General features: G+C 42.2%; 1 protein-coding gene across 4 annotated transcripts in view; it reads right to left on the reverse strand.

Annotated features, from left to right (window-relative positions):
• Positions 1–344: 344 nt before the first annotated feature.
• Positions 345–23011, reverse strand: part of LOC120951089 (KH domain-containing, RNA-binding, signal transduction-associated protein 1-like) — a 44064-nt gene continuing 21397 nt past the window's right edge. For 2 of the 4 annotated variants that reach the window (XM_049605553.1, XM_040369612.2), the window contains exons 3-12: positions 21335–21441; positions 20947–21063; positions 20629–20775; positions 8439–8502; positions 7995–8341; positions 7692–7911; positions 7041–7142; positions 6443–6575; positions 5445–5606; positions 345–3760 (exon numbers count right to left, since the gene is read on the reverse strand). In XM_049605553.1, coding sequence (XP_049461510.1) covers positions 5498–5606; positions 6443–6575; positions 7041–7142; positions 7692–7911; positions 7995–8341; positions 8439–8502; positions 20629–20775; positions 20947–21063; positions 21335–21441 — 1346 coding nt within the window. In that variant the 3' untranslated portion in view covers positions 345–3760; positions 5445–5497. Of the gene's footprint in view, positions 3761–5434; positions 5607–6442; positions 6576–7040; positions 7143–7691; positions 7912–7994; positions 8342–8438; positions 8503–20628; positions 20776–20946; positions 21064–21334; positions 21442–23011 lie in introns of all 4 variants that reach the window. The other 2 variants (XM_049605552.1, XM_049605554.1) reach the window with 2 other exon arrangements.

The raw sequence follows: 23011 nt of genomic DNA on the forward strand, positions 1-23011 counted from the left end.
ACTGGAGAGATGTGCGCCACGGGCAGAAAGGGTGGAACACAAGAAAGCTCTAATTAATTCACCGAACGCATCTTTTTCTTGCAGCCGTCTTGTTCGTCTTCGGTACCCGCCCGTTTGTGTGTAAAATCCATCGGAAGACGTGCATCGCTTAAGCTAATTCGATGGAATTTGTCACACAATGCGTTCGTGTTTATTTAATAAATTTTCTCGCATGAATCAAACTCAACAACGGTGCCGCGGAAACGCGTGAGCTACAGCAACGCTTGAAGGAAAGTCAACAACTTTCGGATGCTACGAAACGAAATGGGGTGTTTCACACATAAAAGAAAAAATGCGACCGGGTGTACTGTTGCTGCTTACTTGTCTCTTTCGAAAGTGCTTCATTTATTTTGGGAAAAACTCACTTCCATCGTAATTATTGGTTTAAGCTTACATTTGTTTTTGCGCGCGTTTCACGTCCTTTCCTCTCTTTTCGTCTTGACCGCTTCCCATCACATCATGTACCGATGCACGGTTTCAACTGTTCCGCTTCTCCATCACAAGCAGTTTGGGATGGGAATACGTGACTTTCTTTTATTCGATTTCGAAACTCAGCGGTGTAATTGTGTGATTCTTTTAAAACTAAATTAAAACTGGATTCACCGTTGAGTTTTCTCACGCTGTTCGAATGCTTTCCACACACGAAATTCTACCATTCACGCTCATTCCCCGCTATAAAACGCTCCAAAATTTGTATCGACATTTCGTATCCGTTGGAGAAGACCTGTGGGGAAGCATCGTGGAACATCGTGTGCGGTCCCATTTGGAACCGGGTTTTGGCTGTGTGTATTGTTTCTTTAATCATCATCATCTCAAACCGTTTAGCAAAACTGTGTTCTCATTGTTGCACCAAATAGGAAATTTTAATGAAGTGTTCTGGAGCTTTTGTTTTATGCCCCTTTCTCGTTACCGTTTTACGCAGCACCCAGACCTGCTTTATCGCAATGGATGTTGCTTTGTTTATTAATGCTTACATGTAGTACACTTACACGTACACGTACACATACACAAACATACATATGAAGAGTTGTTCTAGTTTATCGTGTGGTTCGCTATCTTAGCTTTGCCTTGTGGGCCGGTTTGCTGTGTTAAGCAAGATCAACTTATGTTTTATTTATACCGCTTTTGTTTGCTCTGGTGCTGCATTTTAACCTGCATTACAGCTGGAGGCTAAAATTTCAAATTTAACTGTGCATGTCAAGGTATTAAAAGTGCATCCACTAGATCTGTTTTGCCCTTTCCCGTACGCTGTGGTCATTTGGATAAGTGTATGTTGTTTTTTTTTATTTATTTTAAATTACTCCTCACGCGTGCAAACCGTTGCATAGAGTGATGTTTACAGGACACAGGTTTGCATGGTTTGCTTAACGATAATTGACATTTAAATTTAAATATTTACGCGACTAGTTTAAAGTTTGCGATCGGAAATGTTGAGTTATTTAGCATTTAGATGCATCGTTTAGTGTTGGTTGTTACGATTTACCGGTGCGTTTGTCCTGGTTTTTGGGCCTTTCCATTTAAGTATTGCCTTATGTTACGCTTCGTTCAGCTGAGTATGCTTTGGTGCCATACTGTAAGTCATGACCATTATCAATGACCCTTTTCCTTCCGGCGTGTTATAATCATCATGAGGTTCAATAATTTAATTTGTTCTTTGGTTTATTGTTGCGACATTGAGAGATTTATTTAGTAGTTCGTTACTGTAAACTGCCCGCCTAGGTAGTGTTTAAAATTTAATCGCACGACACATGTTTGCATGTTTTCAGTTAGACTACGCATTCACTTAATTAGCTAGCCACGGAGGGCAGAAATGTTACTCTTGCCTATACGCTACACAGTTTTAATTTCACCAGAGTTGAATTTATTCGAGACAGATTTTAAACGACAGGCATGCATGTAATTTGGTTGCGGTTTTTAGTTAGTTTACTACTACGACAGTTCCATCGATAACACACACACACACATATACACATATGTTTTAGAGGGACATTTCAGTTAAAGTTATTTTCATTTTTATTTTAGTGTTCTTTATAAGGTGTCGTTCAAACGGGTGTCAATTATGCAAGCTTTCTAGTGATTCATTTTTTGTTTTGTTATTTAGAGTGTTTGTGTTAATCAATGGCACACGATGTTAAGATGTTTTGTTTTTTGTTGTTAAGTTTTTTTTTGGCAAAGCGAGTTTCGTGATCAATTGTTTTTGTTACAGGTCTTGGTATTCATGTTTTTTGTTGTTGTTCTTATAAATACTAACTTGACCTTATCGATAAACCGACAGTGTACGGGGGTGTGTACTGTAAGAATGATAAATAAAATCTCTTTAACTCGTGAATGAAATTAGTATTTTTGTTTGAAACTCTATTTCAATTGAAGAATAATGATTTAAAACAAATCTATTTTTCGAACACATTTTAAAATGATACGTGGAGCACGTTATCAAAGGTTAATAGCCTAATATTTCATTTCTATTTAAAACACACATATTAATATGTGTTTTATCTGATTAATTTTGTTTTATCAGATAGGTAGTTAAACCGGAAAATGAAAAGTTGATTTAAAGTTTTGGTAAAAGTTATCAATCCGATTTAATAGTAGTAATTTGGAAATTTATTTGGATTGTATGTTCGATTTAAAAATAGCTATTAATTAATCTTTAAAAAAGCTAGACAAAAGAGACATTGTTCTGTATATGGGTGGAATAGGTGGGGTTTTCCTGTCAATAGAGTATCTTTAATTGAAAACAGATACAACGTGTATTAAAATAATCCAAACTCCAATTTTAATTTATTTTGAAAAGGAATAGAATAGAATAGTACTCAATAAATACGATTGCGATCGATAAATTAGCTAAACTTGTTATACATAAAAAATTCTTTGAATATGTTTTGTTTGTACGATGACGGCCATTAATTTGCTAGCCTCTAGTGTTTTGCTACTACATCATTAAAAATTATTTACTTCGATCCTTCTTTTATTTTCATAAAACTTTGCCATTAATGCCGAACAGGCGCATGCTTTATGTTTTATTCGTTTAAATGCAAATCCATGTTAAGTGTTTAAAATATGTCATACAAAACTTGTTCTAAGTCATACAAAACGTGTTCAACGAGCTGGTAGTATGGGGGGAGCGATAACTTTATCATTGTAACGAACAATATGTACAACAAAATGTATAAATATATGAGTATCACTCGAGACGTATCCAGTGGGGAAAGCGGCATCCATGCAATGTTTTGTGTGTTAATATGTTTAAAATTTACATTTCTGGGACATCATCATCATCATCATATCGTTCAGTAAAGCTTAGTTGCTATGCTTGCTTTTGGTTCTCGTTGTTTAAATCAGTAGTGAACTCGGTGCAGTGTGTGCATTGAGTTCAGGGAGGGTTGCCGATGTGCATTCATTGGTTGTCTCAACTATTTTTCACACGTTGAATGTCCTTGGTCAACTGATATTGCATGATATAATGTCACTTTGAAAACTTAACATAATAGCCGTTTAACTCGCGTATTTGTATGGCTTTGGGTTCCTTTGTTTAAATATAATGCTTTACTTACGGCTTTGTTATTTCATGTAATTTGTGTATTCGCAATGTGAAACCGCTGTGTCGTCGATCTGGTACATGTATTCCTGGATGGTGGCAATGGTTTGTGGTATTCCTGGGTGTGTTGCTGTGTTTTAATGATGCCAGTGGCATTGTGACTAGGACAATGATTAGTAGAAACTGTAAAGTAAAGAAAGCACAATAAAGCAAGAGAGAAGATATAATATGCGTTGAAAATGTCTTAAAAATGAAAATGTGTTTTTTTCAATTCAATGAGAAACAACTTAAAATAATAGCAAATAATTGCACAAAACAAATGCACGCAAACACAATCACATACACATACACATACACACATACATTTTTAAACTATTGATTTAGATGTCGTCCTTCAATAGCCACGATCTTAGGTTTGTTTAGGCAAATCTAGAACACTTCGAACAAATCTCAATATTACCAAATGCGTAACAAATTGAATCGAAGTTTAAATCACACTCGTTACGAAATTGTGTACGCTCGTTCTACCCAATGGTTTCAATCGATCGGTTTGAAGCATTCCTGCACATACACGAAACCTGACGCAACGTCAAGCACGGCACGTGCGCTTCTGATTTGTCAGCTCTAAAAGAGCTCATCTGTCTGCAGTGCCACGTGACTGTCTTGAAAATTCATACGTCGAGCAATTGATTTGTTGGTATGCATACGCTGCTGACTATTGTAAAACAAGATGAGTTTTTTTCCGTGTCATTCAATGTAAACGTCACTGGTAACAGATGAGAGTACACTCGCACCATATGGCAGACAATATTTTGTTTACGAGATTCGGCTGAGATGAGATTTTATTTGTTTGAAAGAATGTTGCATTTATTTATTTTGTTGATGAGTCAGTTCTTTCAAAACAATAAATAATAAAAGAAATGCTGTCACATGCTGTATATTGGTACGTTTTTAATCTTCTACTAAATGATTTATTTTTTGCAAGGAGGAATGAAATTTATAACTTGAATTATAAGTGTATTATTTCTTTCTATTTTTACGATCAATCTTTCAAACTAATGCAGGCGATGTGCAATTTGAAGTTAATATATTTCATACACTTTCGACATCAAATGAGACCGTTAAGGTTATTTTGAGTACTTATTGAGCACACATCTATCGGCTTCGGTCGTATTGCTTATTAAAATAATTTTATCACAAGCGAATTCTGCCTTTAAACCTTTTTCAGGTTTAATCTAGTTAATCTATGCAATTGGAATGCAAACTGAAGATTGTTTATGTAATGATTCAAGCCATATTCGTATTGTTGTGAAGAATAGCAACTAAACCTCAATAGGATATTCTTACAACGGAACGCTTAAGATGATAGAAATATATGTGAAAAACGAGCAACAGATTTTTCATTCTTCTTTTTATTTTTGTAAGAAAAAAAGCTCATATGAATGAAATAGTCCATGGCATTCAATTTTAATTTAGACCGATTATTAGATCCCAAAATGAACCTGAACATTACGTCCAATGCATCACTACGGCTTGAACTTACCTTTTCTGAAAAGGTACAATGAAATAAAAAGATTCCAACTGTTTTGGTGATGGAAAATCATCCTCAGGTAAAAGCTTTCGGGTAACGGGCATGGCTGTTCATTGATTGATGAGGCCCAAATCCTTTCAATTTTAGACGCTTCACAACAAGTTAAAAATCAAAGTAAATTGTCATTGAACATTGAAATGCAACACAAACGTAAACACACGTTCAACATCTCGTGCAATAAGGTGCTTAATAATTGAAGAAACACAACACACTCACACGATTGTTTTTAAACACTCACTCAACACTCACAACACGCACACACTTACGCGCACACACCTTTGCTTTGATGCCTTGTCAGCGGTGTGAGAGTCGGCCTGCGCCTGCGCAGTTTATGCGCCCTGCAGAATGTTTTCTTTGGCCATGCCCGCGCCTGCATTGGGCTGCAGCAAATCCAACGGCGGTTGTAGAATTAGCGGCGAAGTGATCACCTGTATCGGTCTGCGTAGAGAGGATGGTAGTACCACATGAGGGAGGGTTAGTGCTCGGCCAGTGTAGTGGAGACTCTTTGATGGCACGGACGGGCGGGACGACTTAACATCAGGTGGTGCAGGTGAACGTAAAACGGCGAAAGACAAGCAGGATGCCATGCTAGCGCAATTAATGTGCTTCCTTCCTTCGCCTTCGCATGCAAATTGCAATAGCGTGCTAGCAAACTCATCACGAGCGAGAAAATGCTAAACAAAACACAAATGGTGAATCGAACCAAAAAAAAAACTGACCAAAATAATAAAAGACTACTCCCTAGGTACAGGTGTACAATTTTTCATTTTCAAAACATAATCCCCTACCCTGTCGCTGTCGACGAAGACCACCATGCCGGCTCGCTACCCGTAAGCCCACTTCCAATTTGCTCATGTGAATAATTAGTGCACGGTGGGATTGGCTTTTTCCCGCTCTTTTGTTCTGCTAGAATCCGAACAGCGGAAAGCGGTGCAAAAACAAACCCCGAAACAATAGATAAAGCACACACACATACATACATACACGTACTAACACTCATGCACACATTCACAGTCGTGCAGTATAATTCTGCAAGCAGTGCGCGAAAAATCCACCATCACGCTATGTCCAGTGCGGAAAAATCAACCATAATAGATGTAAACCAAACAGCAGTAGGCAAAAGGGAAGAAAAGAAGAAAAAACAACAAAGCTACCAGAGCGGAAGGGAAAACTAAAAGCGGAAATACTTTACAAGAAGCTCGGCAGGACGAACCGGGAAAGGTTGCATTGAATGTGGGGAGGCAATGAAACGCGGAACCGGGTTTGAAACTTACTCGCCGATCGGTTGAGCCGTCCGGGAACCGTGCAGGGCCTGGGCGGTGCGTGCACGTGCAATCAGCGTCATCACGGTACGCTTGGTGGGGTTCATGGTCGACCGGGGTCCACCCAGCAGGGGTCGCTTGCGTGCTGCAGCGCGTGTGAAGAGGGGCGGTGAAAAAGCACAAGAAAAACAGAGCACATGTGAATGAGTTTGTTTTGTTTTGTTTTGTTTTGCGTTAGGTTTTATTTCCCAGTTTTCCCTCCCACCAGGAAGATTGTAATGGGAATCGAAATAACGATGGCGACGGAAACACCATCACTCTTGGACGCGGTGTGTGTTTTTTTAGCTGGGCGCAAAATTAAACGGTGCGCCAGCGGGAAACTTCACCTCTTCACTTCCCCGTTCGCTTGGAAGCCCAACCACCGAACAATGAAAAGGGTCAGTTGGGAAATTTCAGGATTTTTTTCCAGCACCTTCATCTCCCAGGAAAGACTTGCCGCTTTTCAAGTTTTTTTTTTATTATTTTCTCTGCTTTTTGCACCTCCAACAGTGCAGTGTCCGCGTATGTGTGTAAACGTGGGTATGTATGTGTGTGCTGTTGAAAAACTTACCTAAGCTAACCGCTTTCACGCCGCGCAATGCCGGATGCAGGAATGCATTGGCCGATTCGACGAACGCCAACGTTTGCGCTTCCAGGTCACTCGTAGGTATGGCTGTGGAGAGGAAAAGTTTAATTGGTAAAAAGCGAGGAGGATGAACGCTAAAAACCGCCCTGCATGGCGTCCCTCCCCCCTACAGGTGTGTTACAACGGGGGCAGGGATAGTGGGCTGCTTAAAGATACATTACTGGCACTCGGGGGTTGAAGCGTCAGAAAAAAAGGAGCCAGCGCTAACAAACTTTGCTGCTAAACGTTGCCGCAGATGGGCTTAGTGTGGTGGCCTTTGGTACAACTTTTACCAACATTAATTACTGTCAGGATTTTGCTACTAGCTGGAACGTGTTGGTTCTTTTGTTTCCTTTTTTTACCTTTTTGCTGTGTGGGAAAATGCTTGAAGAGATGCTGTGCACTAAAGGCAGTTTGAACGAAATACCTGTTCGTATTTTACAGCATTTTTTCACACACCCTCTCTCTCACAATCACGAATGAAAAAAGGCATGCACTTTCTACCATCAAGTTGCGTGATCAAACACGCGATAAATCCCATCCTTGACTGCTTAACAACGCTACCCTACAGCTGTGGGCCCACATTGGAGTGCTTACAATTCACAAAATGATTTGCAGACGCCATGTTCACGTCCATCGGTTGCAAGAGGCTGCCTATGTCCGGGTCGTTCGACAGGAACTGGTTCTGCGATTGTTGGTGTTGCTGCTGCTGTTGTTGTTGCTGTTGCTGCTGATGGTGCTGAGACTGATGCTGTTGCTGCTGTTGTGAGTGCTGCTGCTGCTGCTGCTGCTGCTGACTATGGTGGTGTTGGTGGTGCTGTAAGAAAAGGGCCACACATTCACACACATGAGCTACATGAGGCATCCGCCCGGGGAGCATCGACGTATGATGTTACTCACCGTCAGCGAGCTCGTCACATGCTGCAGTTCCGACACGACGGACGATGGTTGCGTGCTGCCGTTTGTGCTCAGCTCAGAACCAACGCCCGGGACCGACGCCGAGGGATTAGTTCCGGTTCCCAGCCCGGCCACACCGTTCGGGACGACCTGGGCAGCGCTGACCACACCGTTCAGCCCCGTCCCATTGCTGAGCGGACCACCGTTCGTTGGCATGGTTCCGTTCGTGGTGCTTCCGGTGCTTCCGGTGCTGCAGCTGCTTCCGCTGCTGCTAATGCTCATGCCGTTGGCGGTGAGCCCATTGCCCCCGTTCAGTGTGTTATCGTGCGCTGAGCCTAGATTACAGGTTGCTGTCGGTGCGGTGAGCGAAAGAGGGAAAAGATTTCCATATAATCAGGTTATTATGATAACGAGCCCGGGTACCCGGACCGATAGACCGATGCATACCGTTTTGTGAATTTAATGCCTGCATTTCCCACATTTGCTCCTGTCGTATGTCATCGTGGTAGTCCTGAAAGGAAGAGAGAAGGGGCAAGCAGGTTTTAATAAAGGATTGGTTATTAAAATGATTCTAGAAATAATTCATGTTGATTACACGCCGAGATAGCATTTGTGCTTTCAAAGCCTTATAAAATGTATGTTTTTAATAACTCTGTAATTGCATTTAACCACGAATATAGCATTATTTATAACAGTGTCAATACCACAAGGTTTGAAGAGTATCTTTTAAAAGAATCCTTGTTGCTCTGAATGCTGCAATGCATTCAAATAATTGCATACATTCTTTAAAACATTTTAGTTACTTTGTGCGTCTTATTTTTGCATATTTCACAATGATTGCTTCCAGCTAATCAGTTTTTTTCTTCTATTTTTAACGGATCTACTACTACTGCACTAAATCTGTTGAAGGTAACTTCACTTCACTTCATAGGATGTTTTTTGAAATGATGCTTAAGCAGTGCATCATCAAAAAGCATTTGTCTTATTAGGATTCATTTTTCATTTCTCTGGTTTGTACGATAAAAAAACACTCAGCTAGTGACACCTTCGCACAAAACCGCGCTACCAAGAAAGCGTAATTCAGCACAAATGCATAGGGCACTGACACATATTTGCAAACACAGTCTCAAGCACTATGAAGATCCGCTGTTTTGTTGCTGCTCTCAACATTCGCCAAGCTTGTAGGGTTGCATGAAACATCGCTAGTGCACGCTTTTGCCGTTTTGCTTCCCCGCCTGGATGGAGCATATCATCATGCAAATGTCACAAAACACTTCGAAAGAAAGGGAGTGTGCTTGAACGATTCCAGGGTTGTTTTTTCTTGTGTGTGCATGGGTGTGTGTGTGTGTTTATTGCCGTTCTATTCTCACCCATTCCGTTTGGTTGCACTTACAGCAGAGTAGCACTCGGGAGCAGTCCGCGAGTCCCGGTAAAGCATATACCATTACTATGGCATATTTCTATAAAATATGCAAATGAATTGTGCCAGTTTTTGTGACAAGTTGAAACCATTACCTTTGAGTTGGAGGCCAGTTTCAGCGTCTAGCGTCAGTGGGTGGATGTGTATGTGTGTGTGTATGTGTAGTGTCTGCACTGCACGATACGTGCACGTGCTTTTTGCGTGGTCGCTTCTGTTGCACTCTGCATCCTTTCTTCATTTATCAACGGATTGTGTAGGCGAGGCACGCTACAACCGATTGTCCTTTGCCATGCGGTGTACTGTCACCATCAACCATCGTCCGTGCGTTCGTCCGTGGCCTAGTGTTATCTGTACGCTCAACAACTACGAGCAATTGCTGTGCGCGAATTACATTCGAAACTGCTTTTATAGGTTGGTGCGGAGTGCGCAATAAAAAAGGATTGGAACATTTACATTAAAATCGGTGACGTATGCGTGCACAAAAGGATGACACATTGCTTGTGTGCAGCACTATCGTTACACTTTATGCTGGCCGTTTGTAAATGTTTTGGAATTTTTGAGAAGATGTATTCATGTTACGCCAAACCAAGAATAATGTTTCCATTTATTGCCGTGGGATTTATGTACATCAAATGTGTATTGTTTGTGTGACCCACGCGAAGGTATGTATTTGAAGATGAACACAGGAGGTGAAACGTTGAGTTTGAAGTATCAGCGTAAAGAGAGCTGATACGTTTCCTGGTGCACCGAGAAAACGATAAAACATGCAAAAGTAACGAACCATGTCGTCTATATGCACGCTACAGGACCCATTTCTCTTCATTGTTGTCATTTTTAATCCCTTGAAATGCATATCACGGTAACAATAAAAGTGATTGGAACTTGGATCGATGTTTTGTAATGTAATGTAATAATGTAATGTAATAACCAATACTAATCCTTGATTCTGTTTTTTGTACTAGTTTTTTGTTTGTAGTATTGAAATTTTTCATTATTTTGATCCAATTTTCAATTGTTTCTTATAGTGCTACATACAACGTTGAAACTACAAAGTAATATCTACAATAATTCAATTTTATACAGATGCTTACATTAAGCAGTAAAGAGGGACTTACAATCCTGCTGAATAAAAACGTTTTGCTACCACAATTTCAAGCAGAAAAATGCGATTACTTCTGCGAGAACATTGCTCTACTCAACTTACTACATTCGCTTCAAATGAAACATTCCGAAATCCGTTCACTTGTTATAAACGGATTATAATGCTGACAGTTTAAACTGTTCCTCCCGCTTAGCGCAAGGAACGCTTAGCTCTTGAGTCAGTCAACCCTTTTTTCTGCAACATTGCTTTCACCTACTGCATCCGGACTATCACGAACGCTGCTGGACAGGAGAGTATGGTCCCACCGGACCGAAGCACTTAAAGAAACTAAGAAAGTGATTTTAAAATCCTCTCTCAGCCGTAGCATAATCCGATTAGTGGCGGAAATTTCGAGCGCGAACCTTCGAATCAAACTGCAACTACTAGCTTCTGGAAGCAATCGAAAGGTGTTACGAGTCACGTCAAATATAAGGGAATATTTTTCACAGAATTCGAGCAAACGTATGTTAGCTAGAGGTTGTTAAGTTTAAAAAGCCAAACGTAAAGCTATACGTAAAAACTGCATTGTAAAACATGGAGCAACGTTTGAACATAAATGCTTGAGTTTAAGTTAAACAAGGATGTATTTTCAAAATGTACAGATTTCTTTGCTTTGGTGATCAGGTTTTCGTCGCTCAACCACAGAAGCATTTCAATACAATGTCTTTGATTGGTGATACAAATGAGGAATAATCCACCCCTTAACGTGTAAAGTCATTGCCTGATCAAAGGCACGTGGCTTCTAATATTTACGCCACCATCGTAATGAGTGAGATTGATCTCAAGCTTTTACAGGCCGCCTTCTCCTCCCTAATACGACCCCCAAAAACGTGTGCGGCTTAGCGCAGTGGATTGAAAAGTTTCACCGGCAAACGATTACGCCCATGGAAGCGTAGCGTACCGGTAGAGAGCATGAGTAAGTAATTGCGAAGAAAATCATGCCCAGAGGCACACGGCTTCCCCCAGCGCGGGTCTAGGAAAAGTTTTGCACACAACGATGTGTAGATGATTATTGACGCTGATCATCCACCGCTTCTACGGATAATGGAGCATTAAGAAGCAATTCGTAAGATATATTTGGGGCAGGCATGCTATTTTCATGCCCCGCCGTCTTTTCTTTTATTTTGTTCACTCCTGGCATTTTGTTCGCTCCTGGCATTCCGGCACGGTATGGTTCGTAGGTGCAGCTTTAAGATAAACGATACAAGAAAATGATACAAATTTGCAATTAGAGTGTTTAACAGTTACAACCTCAAGCTCCCTCAAAAGTACGATGAATTTCTACCGGGCTAACGTTGCATTGCTGTATTATAATGCATAATTAATTCTTTCCATTGAAGTGCACTATCCGATTTTCCAACAAGACGAGTAAACGGATAGCGTAGCTCGTCCAAAATAGCTGCCAGTTACAGCGTAATTTGATGTTCCAAACTGCTCCTTGGCATGGCTTGAAACTTCAATGGTCGTCTCGAAGTGCCATTCCCGATGGTTGCTGCTTGAATGTTTCGTCAACATCAAACGACTTGGGAGCAGCCCGGCTACCGAAAATGTGTTACGCTGGAAGCCGCACCAAATCAAACCCATTCTGGCCGCGCCCATAGAACTGTTTAATTAACGAGCTACGAAGCCCGGCGGCATGTACGTCTTCTCGTTTGCGGCGAACTTTGTTTGCCACCGTTTGCCAACAGTGAGCGGCACGGGCAGAGAAGGAGCATTCGGGCAGGATTAGCAAACTTGAAAAGCGGCAAAACTTGGCGTGGAACAAAGCTGTATACCAACGCGCAGCCACTTTACCGCTCCATTACAATGGCTAAGTGTGCTCTATTGGCTGAAAACGGATTCAACCGCTATATTTCGTTAGACAGGCAAGGGAACAACGCTCTTTGGAGAATGGTTGCTGCAACGGTAGCGCACGATGATGAAGATAAACGTACGGTGGGGAATCTTAGCCCCCTAGCTTCTTGACCAATGCAAATAAGTTTACCCGTCCCGGTGAACACAATAGTTTTATAGACTAAATGCACATTACAAATACAAATTTCGGCTACATTTACTAGTACATCCACATTCACTATAGCCAATATTCATGCAAAAGTAAGTAACTTTTGAGTAAAAATAGATAAATCATAACAAAATCATATATTTTGAAGGTTTTCTCACCAACAAAACTAGCCTTGATCAGAAGAATTCTGAGATAAAAAATATCAGTTTGAAAGTACAAAAAATAGTCAAACTAATTTTACATTTCATTTAAAACAGCTTAGCAGTAGATCAGAGAGTTTTCGGTTAATACTCTGCACATATTAATCAATATATCACCCGATTTATAGCGATAAGATGGTCACTGACGGATCTAATCAAATCATACTTAAAGTTTAAAACAATGACACAAAAGTTCTTTTTTGAAAATTGAAAATTAATGCCCAAACATCACCACCCTGTAACATTTCAAATTCATCAGCTAACCAGAATGAGCTGCAATTGCTTTACAGCTCCTCTCACGAGATGAGTGCAATATCATTTTTCTTGCAAATTACAGAGCACTTCCCTCGACCGGTAGGATGAATGGTTCTCGAGTGGAGTAGCAAGTATGGAAACTCCAAAAATGCAATTTAAGAAGCGATTTCGTAAGTAGATAAAGCCATCCACGTTCTCGGGCAGAGTGAAATACAGAACCAGAGGGAGCGCAAGAATTAATATAATATCTGCACGTTCGGATTTCGTTTCGTTCCCTGCTTGTGCAGCTGACAGTAGAAGAAGAAGCGTCAGACGGTGACGGGCACAACGAACAGGCAACGCTGGCACGGGGTACAATATTTGTACCTAGCCAAGTGTTCCCGTTTCTGCCAGCCGGATGCGATACTCGATCGGGCAAGGGAGCGAGCGTCTTGGAATTGGATTTTTGCGATAAATCGGCACTCCACCAATCGACGCTCATCTTGATCGGAAAGTAAACTCTGTCTTACGGCGTACGGTCACGAACGCCCGGACCCGTTTTCTTTATTCCGGTCGCTCCGGCAGCACAAAAGCACAAACATCGACGAGGAAGTTCTTCAATCACACCGCCGTTTCGACAACGGCGAACGGAGGCGACCAATCGATTGCCCCGCAAAGCAACAACTTTAAGCATTTCGGCACGTTCGCACATTCGAATGTCACGTGCAGGCAGCTTGCAAGGCAGGCGTGCCCGTCCAAGCGTGCCATAGTTTACCGTCCCAGGACTGCCAACACTTCCGTCTTGAAGTTCATCAATTGGCGAAGCTTTCCTCAAGGACACTTTCCATAGCGCGCTCGGGGTCTGCTACGGGTTGCCGCCACGGTACGGTTCGCTTCCACTGGAGCTCGAGCAAGGAAGAGGAAGTATAGCTCACCTCATTTTCGAAGCTCATTCCGTTTGCGTTGATCTGCTGACGCTTCCGTTCCGTGGTGTTCGTGCCGAATTGCAAAGCAGCTTGCGGGAGCGAAACCAATCCGCTAGCGGTAGCATTGGTTTGTCTTTCATCAACCTTTCCAATCGAGGGATCGTCCTTGAGTAGCGCACAGTTGATCCGCAGCCGTGTTGCAGCCTCTCGATAATGCAAATCGAGTGCCAGCACTTGCCATTTCCATGGGCAATAAGCAAATCTACATTTTAAATGCCGCACGTAATTTGTGTTTCAATGAGCAGCGAATTACGGCAGCGCAAATATGTGCGCTTCTGTGGCAGCGTTAATGGGCCCATTTACTTTAAATTTACATTGAACGGATCGCTTCCTTGCTTGATACTTTCACAACTATAGTCAGCAAGAGACATTAAATCATTTCGACGAATGCTTTGTTCCAGAATCGTCAGAGCTGATTCCTCTCCGAACACATTGGATCTCTTAATTCATTTATACTGCTCAGGTTCGTTGCACCTACTTGCTCTTACCAACCGGCTAAAAAAAACAAAGCAAATTATATCGAGGCCTACCATTCATCATCACTTTGTGGGTAGCATTTTAAGTACCACCCAAGGTACTTAACTTCGATTTAGTCAGCCACAGGGGTGGCACGCAGCTTGCGGATGAAAAATGACATCTTGATTCGTCTTTGTGTGGGTTTCGCGATTATGCTTGAGCCAAGGCGCTCACGGTGTAACGCTCCAGTGTACGACTGCTATGGCAGTCTCCGTAACCTGTACGCCCAAGCGGGATAGCTGGTAAGATGCTAAGCGATAAAGACGATGATGGTGTAGCTGGCGCTTCCGATTAGTCGCTTTCAACTTTCGGCTCCACAGTACACCAGCCAGCTAGAGCAGTCCAGTCCATTGTCCTGACTGGCCCAGGTCGAACGGCATCTCTGCCGTCGACTTGGCCGGGGAAGCCATTTATCAAACCACCTGAACCGTTTTATTAGCGGTAGCAACATGCATCCATCACCTCATGGACACGGTTTCCATGGAACTCCACCACACTCTCCTCATGGGGGTCCCAGCTATCCCGCAGGGAATGGGACGGCATTCAGCTGCGGAGCTTTATGACTTGCTCCTTTGACCGTGACTCGGGAGTTTGCCCGAGACGGCTCAACTTTGACAGCGAGTCCGCACCTTTTCACCTCTCCGCGTCGATGTTTCGCCTTTCTGTTACGCTTTATCAGACACTTTCTTTAAACAATTCTGCTTTCGACCGGTAAGCAACAAGCTTCGTGGCCGTTGTTTACCATTTTTATCATTTTCATATCGATTTCTGAACCGACTGCCATCTGCCTACACAACAACACGCTCTACGCACGCACACAGGTGTTGTTATCTTCGGAAAACCGTTGATGATGAATTTATGACCAAATTAATTAACTCCGAGCTAATGACTGTGATTCCGCAGCTGTCGGTCGGGGTAGGTTGAGATGTTGCCTGCCTGCCGGACTGTCGTGCTGGCCACCGGTGCGATATTATTGAGAGTGACATAAGTCGCTGAACTAGGCAGCTGGGATAGTTAATTGGGATTTATGTGACAACTGTGCGTGCGTGCATGCATGTTTATCCCGCACTACCATGCCATTCCAAGTACACCAAATGGACAAAGGAAATGGTGCGCTGGCGTATCGATTCGTTTGGTTCAGTAGTTATCCCAGCTTCTAATGCGTTGGTTGAAGTTTGGCGAATTGAAATGCTTCTCAGAATATGTATACAAATGCCTTGCAACTTGACACAAAAACACGACAATTATATAAAAAGCTTAATTATCTGTGCGCGATAAAAAGATGTCCATACAATCAACATCTCAGTTGCACCATCCGCATTTCAGTGCAGTGAGAAACGATACCCGAGCAAACAGAAGAAACCAAAACACTCATCGCATACAAAACAATTATGTGTTTGCTCTCTGTGGCTTCATTCATCTGCCTGTGGGGCATCTACCAGCGAACTTGAAGTCACACAAAAACACATCCCACACACATCGCACAATGTCCCATCAGGGCTGCTGTTAAGGCTGTCGGTGTCGTTGAAACGATTTGCCATTCTGACGTCGTGAGGCGTAATTTATGAGGTGGAAATGTGATTTAGCCATTCCGTCCCGTGGTATGCTAGCCCGACGCACTAGCACCAAAGCTGGATGAGTTTTTGTGTGTGTGTTTCATTTCACGATGCCGGTACTCAACGTGCAGCGAACGTTTTTCTGAGTGTTTTGATTTCCCGAAAGGATACTTTCACCGTAGAATGTGCACCGTACAACAGTGCGCTGCATTAAAATGCATGACCTGACTTGCATTGTCTCTCCCGTCTCTCATTGTAGGACATTGAGTAGGTGTGGAAGCAAGAATACACACAAAATAAACACTCACACGAAATCACATCTACTAAAGTCAGTCCCATAAAGAACAGATACGCATATTAAGAGTGGGAGAATATTTCTTCTACCACTAGGTAAAACTAGCATCTTGTTTAACGTTTACATTGTGTGAGATTTTTCCCTTGGATGATAACGATCTAAATGCTTTTCCCAACAGGTTGTACTGGTAGTGAGACTACAGCTATTTTCTCCAAAATGGCAATTTTGTGATCACTCTTCGAAAACACCTACACCTTTACGTTTCATCATACATCAGCAGGATCGAATACGTCGTTCACCACTCCCCATAAAGCCTGTTTTGATTGTGGTATTGGCATCAAGATTGAACCAAAGTCAACATTACAGCTTTTTGTCAGGTACTACTGACAACATCAAAGCCCGTGTGAGATGTGTGCTTGTGTCATGTGGCAATGGCCGTGGGCGTTACCAAACATCACCTGTACAATACAGGATTTCGTTGAATCCAGCTTCGAGCTGCTTTCTTTCTGGCCTTTGGCTCAAGAAATTCCATTCGAACTAATTGATTTTTGGTTGCGTTTCATTTGCAAATGCCTCTCAGCTTGGTAGAAAATGGCAACGATAGGTACCGTTGGGAGGACGGCGTTGCCATCGGGAAAGGATTGTTGGTTGGGTTGGTTCACATTGTTTTTGCCACTATCCCTTGCCCAAGTCAATGTAGCGTTAATTTGGGACTCGGAATTAATTGGAAACGTGGAGGAAGTTTAATCTTCAGTTTCAATTCAAGACTCACCAAATCTGTACGTGCTTGCGTGCTATTAAAGATGGGGCGTACCGTCTTGCGGGGTGCGCCGTCTACATTCGATTTAGCGTTCTTGTTTACCATGTTCACTGACCCGTTCCTAATCGTCCGCAAACCCTTGGCAGCCGTTTAACAATTGTCATTAGGACGTATCACATCCACCGACGAAGCTTGTTTTTGCAATTCTGCACCGCTTTTCAAACATCACTATAACGCTTTGGAATGTGCTTTCTATCATCCAACAGTTGCTGCCGATGAAACCCGCCGGCTATTTCACCATTCCACAACAACATCTGTTTCGTTCAGTTTCCCAGTACACTGAACGCTGAAAAGGCACCTCGTCGGCTGGGAGCAAAGTGGACAGAAAAGTGCCTGTTTGGCAAATTTCATTTTCGGAATTTTGTGTCCCTCACGCTGGTTCTAGTTTCACTCTCCATCACGTAACGAATCTCTACATGGAAGTCGTTGCCAGCGATAATAAAGGCACACTCTGTAACTGGGCCGTAACAAACAATCCAACATTCGGTGGCGGTGGTGGTGGTGTTGCGGTCCGAAGCGAGCGGATGCCGTGCGCATTTCATGTTACAATTTAAATGGATTCCTTTGATATGTTTGTTCCCACAAGCAAACCCGAATTGCATTCAAGTGACCAATAGCTGGAGCTAAATCGGTGAGACCATGTGTAGGCTGTAGGAATGGTCTGTTGGGTAGCTCCTCAAATCGACGTGTATAGAGCGTTACCTTTGGGGGTGATTTTTGCTTCAGCAAGCATTTTCAGTGAAATCTTTCATGAAAACATTATGGTTGATTTGGTGCTGTGTGTTTGTGTGGCAAGTAGAAATTAGTATTGGTCACCACAACTTAACAGAGCAACAGTTTTCTGCTGTAATGTGCATTTTATTGACCGGCATGTTTAGCACGACATGTGGTGAATCACGTCACACTGATTGATTTCACATTTAATAAAGGCCGGAGAGTGGATTTGAAATTAATGGTAGATTTAGGGAAAAAATATTTTCTGTTTACGCTGTTTATATCATAAATGTTTTGGCTTTGTCTGGGTTTATCAGGACTACCTGTAAATTTTATTTCAAATTGTATTTAATTTTTTTTTATGAAATTAAACTACTGATTATTATAACACTTAATCACGCTGCCTAAGTGACCAACTATCAACAAAATCTAACTATAAGGTCAGCTGTATCGTTTCCAACTAACAGTTTTTTATTTTATTGAAGACTGTCAAGGTGAATAGAATTCATCAAATAATGATCACATTTTTATAACAATTATACTTCCTTATAACTTAATTACACCGTTTTCGCTAAACACATTGCATTGCAATTACACATTGCTCAAGTATAGCTAAACATATGCCGTCTAACTGAAATACTGATGCTTTTCTGACCTTTGTTCAATTGTAACTAAACAGGTGATACCCCTAACTATATCCGTTTTCTGTATTGAGTTTAGACTTTTGCTTGTGGCTACATTTGCAAAAATAGTTTGAATTTATTTGTCAGTAATTTATCCCGGTAACATCAAAAGTAATAATTGACTTTTAACGTAGTACAAAATCCAATAAAATAAGTTTAAAAAATAATTGCAACAAAATTATTATCGAAGAAACGATCCCGGATAATAAAAACGTACGTTAACAAATGTTTAGTTGCGATTGAACAATGTTCAGAAAGTTTTTCAGTTAGACGTCAAAAGTTTACATGTAGTTGTTCAAAAGCAGCTCAACATTGTTTATTTGGGCTCGAAGTGGTGCTTACGGTGTAAGTATTGCGTATAGGAGACTCGGTCCATACGGGAATTGAACGCATGATATGTATTCTGTTTGATTGTTTGGGCCACGGAACTGATTATGGCAAACAACGATAGATAGACATTTTAATTGCCGTTACAACCATGAACACTTATGATTTTCAATTTTCATATTTAGGCATACCTATTATTTGCAGAAATATTTGAAGTTGAACAAACTAAAAAACGTTCCTTTTTAATAAGGTTAGAATTATTCACATTGTTTAACAGAGTATACCAATGTGCAAACCATAATAAATACGAAATGTAATAATAAACTTTCAAATGCCCTTCGAGTCTGACCAAACTCTGAAATAAAATCATCTATCCAGTTTGAATACAGATATGATTGCTACTCCACAAACAGTTTCGGGGGCAGTAAAATAAACTTACTGCCGTCAAGTGTAATAATGCTACAGCAAAACGGAAGCGAAACAGTGAAGCAGATAAAACACACTTGAAAACAATCGTATCAGCTTTAATAACTATGATGAAAAAAAAACTTTTTTTCATTCAATACGGGCATGATTTTACCACGGACGGTGTAGCAATCGATATTGAGGAAGTTGTGTCACTTATATCTTATAAAGGCAATTGCAGTCTGGATTAAAGTTTGCAATACTAAATTAATTGAAAAGGAAGTGTATTAAAAAAGTCTTGGTAAAATTGAGCAACAAGTACATATTACTTGGTAAATAAAACCGATACCCTCACTTGCACACCGAATAGTTGATGGTTAAGAATCTTTTCAATCGACGATTGAAACAAGCTACAAAGAAGTAAAAAGAAGCTAAAGCAAATGCTCTGAAAGGGCATGCTGTAAACGTGACATGAAACAACAACCCACTAAATGAAAAGTTTTATGTATCCATTGCTGGGTGGGTTTGGAATCTTTCTTTTTTTTTAAACAGTCCTTCCATCGCCACCGACCGTTGGCAAGTTGCAAGAAACCACTTTAATTTAAGCTTCAACTAGCGTTTTACTATCGCATCGTTCCGTTGCAGTCAAACTACTCTCTATCGTTCTCTCTCTCTCTCTCTGTTGGCTGATGTAATAATGCTTGTGTTCATTCCTGTTTTTTTTGTTCAGTGCCTATCCGAGAATCACCCTAAACATTAACTAAACAACACCGGCCACTAACAGCCATCCTCCCTGCTTACCCGCTGGTTTTACTTCCGTTCGACGAACACACCTTCACTGTCGGACCTGCTCTGTCGTTACAGTGGTTTCTTCGATCTTGCACACCTCGACTCCGAAGACATGCGTCTTTTGCTTGAGCTCAGTGGCAACAAACTCCATACAACGACGCAACTACGCGAGCCTGCCCCCCCCCCCCCCCCTCAAACCCAATAAACCCGAAGTGAACAGCTTTAAGGGTTAAGTGCGCTTTTAAAGCTTTATTAGCCTGTTTTTGCCACTAAAAGCATTTGCGATTGCCCGAGCGAACGGTAGTGAGCGCGTTGCCAGCCCAAGCGGATATAAAAGTAGTTCAGGAAAGTCCGGCACTGCTTCCCGTCCCGGCACTCGGATGTGTATGTGTGTTTGTGTGTCCGCACGGAATCACACCGACGATGATGAGAGCGCTTTCGATGGCGTGAAAAACTTTATCCCTCTTATACTCCCCCACTGTGCTTCGCTCTGTTTGCAAGATGTCTTGCGTGGGTCATTCCGCTATTGTTTGCAGTTTTCGCACTTACCGGAACCAGAAACCGGCGCACTTCCGCCAGGGCATACGCGATACGAGCGTGCGCTTCCGCCGGTGCGGTGTAGGTTGAGATTTCCACGTGCAGATCCTCGGACAGATGGGCGTACCGGGGATCACCGCTGAGCCGCAGCTCCTCTTCCTTGTGTGTGTGTGTGATTGTGTGTGGTGGTGGAGGAATGAAACGGTTTGAGCCGAGGGCGAAGAGTTAATAATCGATACACAGTATGCTATTGCGTCCGTCCGATGACACACCGGACCGGGGACTGGATTTGGTGGTCACACGATTGGACGTGCGGACGTGTTTCCTTACCTTCTTTCGGTCGCGCATCGATCCCTTGCCCAGGACAGCCATTTTGCACATCGTTTCTTCCTGCAGTCGTTTGAGCGAGTTTCCCTTCGGGCCGAGCAGTTTGCCGACAAAGTTGAACTGTGGAAAGATGAATGTGTGTGTGTTTGTGGAGAAGCTACGTCAGCAAATACTGTCCATATTATATTGGAAAAATTCGAAAGTCATGCAACGCAGCGTTACAATCGGTATAAATGGGATTCTATTTTACTTTGAAAGATTGATCATGAAATTAATCAAATTACTATAATCTTGGTTTTTAGTCTCAAATATTGGTCTATTAAATTCCAATGTTTGTATAAAAAATAAAAAAATGTAAATTGAATAATTTTTCTGTTTATGTTTCTTATACCTTTGGATGATCTCGAACCGGGACTTGTACTCGCACTGCTATTTTGATGGGTCTGTCTCGCGTTATATCTAGCATTTTCTTTTTCTCGTGCACTACCGTGGGAGAACCTGCCGAAAGATGAGAAAAAAACGTGAAACAAATGATTATTAAATTGCTGCTCAAAATTCAGGTCTTTTAAAATAAATAGAAAAATTATTCGATCTTTCCGATTCGGTTCGACCCTTATCAGCACCAACGCAGCAACCGAAAACAACAACCGAAACCGGCTTTGGCCGATTTGTTTTTGCTGTGCCCACCATAAACCCTTATTGATTGTTTCTTTACGCGATGGATTTCCGATGTAACTGTTCCGGCGACCGGCCCGCGCTTCCCTTTTTGGCATGCTTCATTAGGCAATGGTTCCGTGCGCACTCAAAGTCGTTATCCTTTTACGTGCTCGGGCCACCGCTCTGCTTGAGCGGCCGTGGGTTGCCCCATCCGCCCCGTTCCGTCCCCATCATTCCGCCACCCGATAATGGATGCAGGAGGATAATTTTCACATCCTTTCTGATTAGAATACCCTGTCCCTGTGCGCGCTGCTTGACCGACCGACAAGCAAAGTGGCAGCGCGGACGAATGAGTTGCAAGCGAACGGAACGCGTTCGGTGGAAAAGCCTACTGCCACTGATTGATATTCATCACTTCACTTTTAACGGGATAATGCTGTGGGGCGATATGGGCATGGGACGGCTTTTCTCTTCTCTTGCACCGTGTCTATCGCAGCATGGCATCGTGCCCGCCTCATAACGAGGACGGTGAAAAATAGTCATCGTTAATTTACGTAACGTGAATGGAAAGTAAATGCGTAAAAGGTACGCGCAAGGGCTGGGCACGCATAAGCCACGGAGAAAACGAATCACCACCAGCCGAATGCTTCATCATTTAGATTTGGTCTGTTGAAATGACTGCAAATGATGCTGTTTGCAGGAGTGAAGGGGGGGGGGGGGGAAGCGCAAAAGAAAAACTGTATCAATAAATTCAAATAACATCTTTCTTGTCCGAAATCATCACCAGCAACCATGCGTCTCCATTTTCGAACGCTTTCAAAAGGAAGGAAGTTTTTTATTTTCGTTTTTCCCAGTCTGTGGTTTGTTTTCGACATTGTCTTAACGATGCGTGGCTGATTTGGTTGTGGGGGATGGTTTTGAAGGCTTCAGGAATCTCGTCACAAACTGAGCCGGCGTACGTCTGCCACGTGCCCGTGTGTTCAGGCAAAAACGAGCTTTTTGTTTCTTCTTCCAATTTCCACCGACCAATAAAAGAGATAAACCCTCGGAAAGCCCGGTTGGAGCAGAGGCAAGGCGTGTTTTTGCATTCTTACTCGCAGAAATGAAGTCGTACACAGGTTGAATGTTGAGCCGCAAGACTTTTAAATTTCGTTTTACCCTACAGCGAAATGTCACTGAAGGATCATGGCGATGAATGTATGGTTGAAATTCATATTGTACACACAACCAGCGCAGCCTTCACACACAGCACAGCACGGCAAGCGTTTTACGCGGAAAAAAGCCATTCCTACAGCATCATCTGCTTCTGACAGTTTGTGTTGTGGTAAGCAGCTAGATAAGAAGGGTCATTTTCTTTTGCCTCTTTTGCCTCTCCTTCCCTCGCAGAGCTGGTGTGTAGGCCAAACCAGCA

The sequence above is a fragment of the Anopheles coluzzii genome, chromosome 2, assembly GCF_943734685.1.
Source record: "Anopheles coluzzii chromosome 2, AcolN3, whole genome shotgun sequence".
Taxonomy (NCBI): domain Eukaryota; kingdom Metazoa; phylum Arthropoda; class Insecta; order Diptera; family Culicidae; genus Anopheles; species Anopheles coluzzii.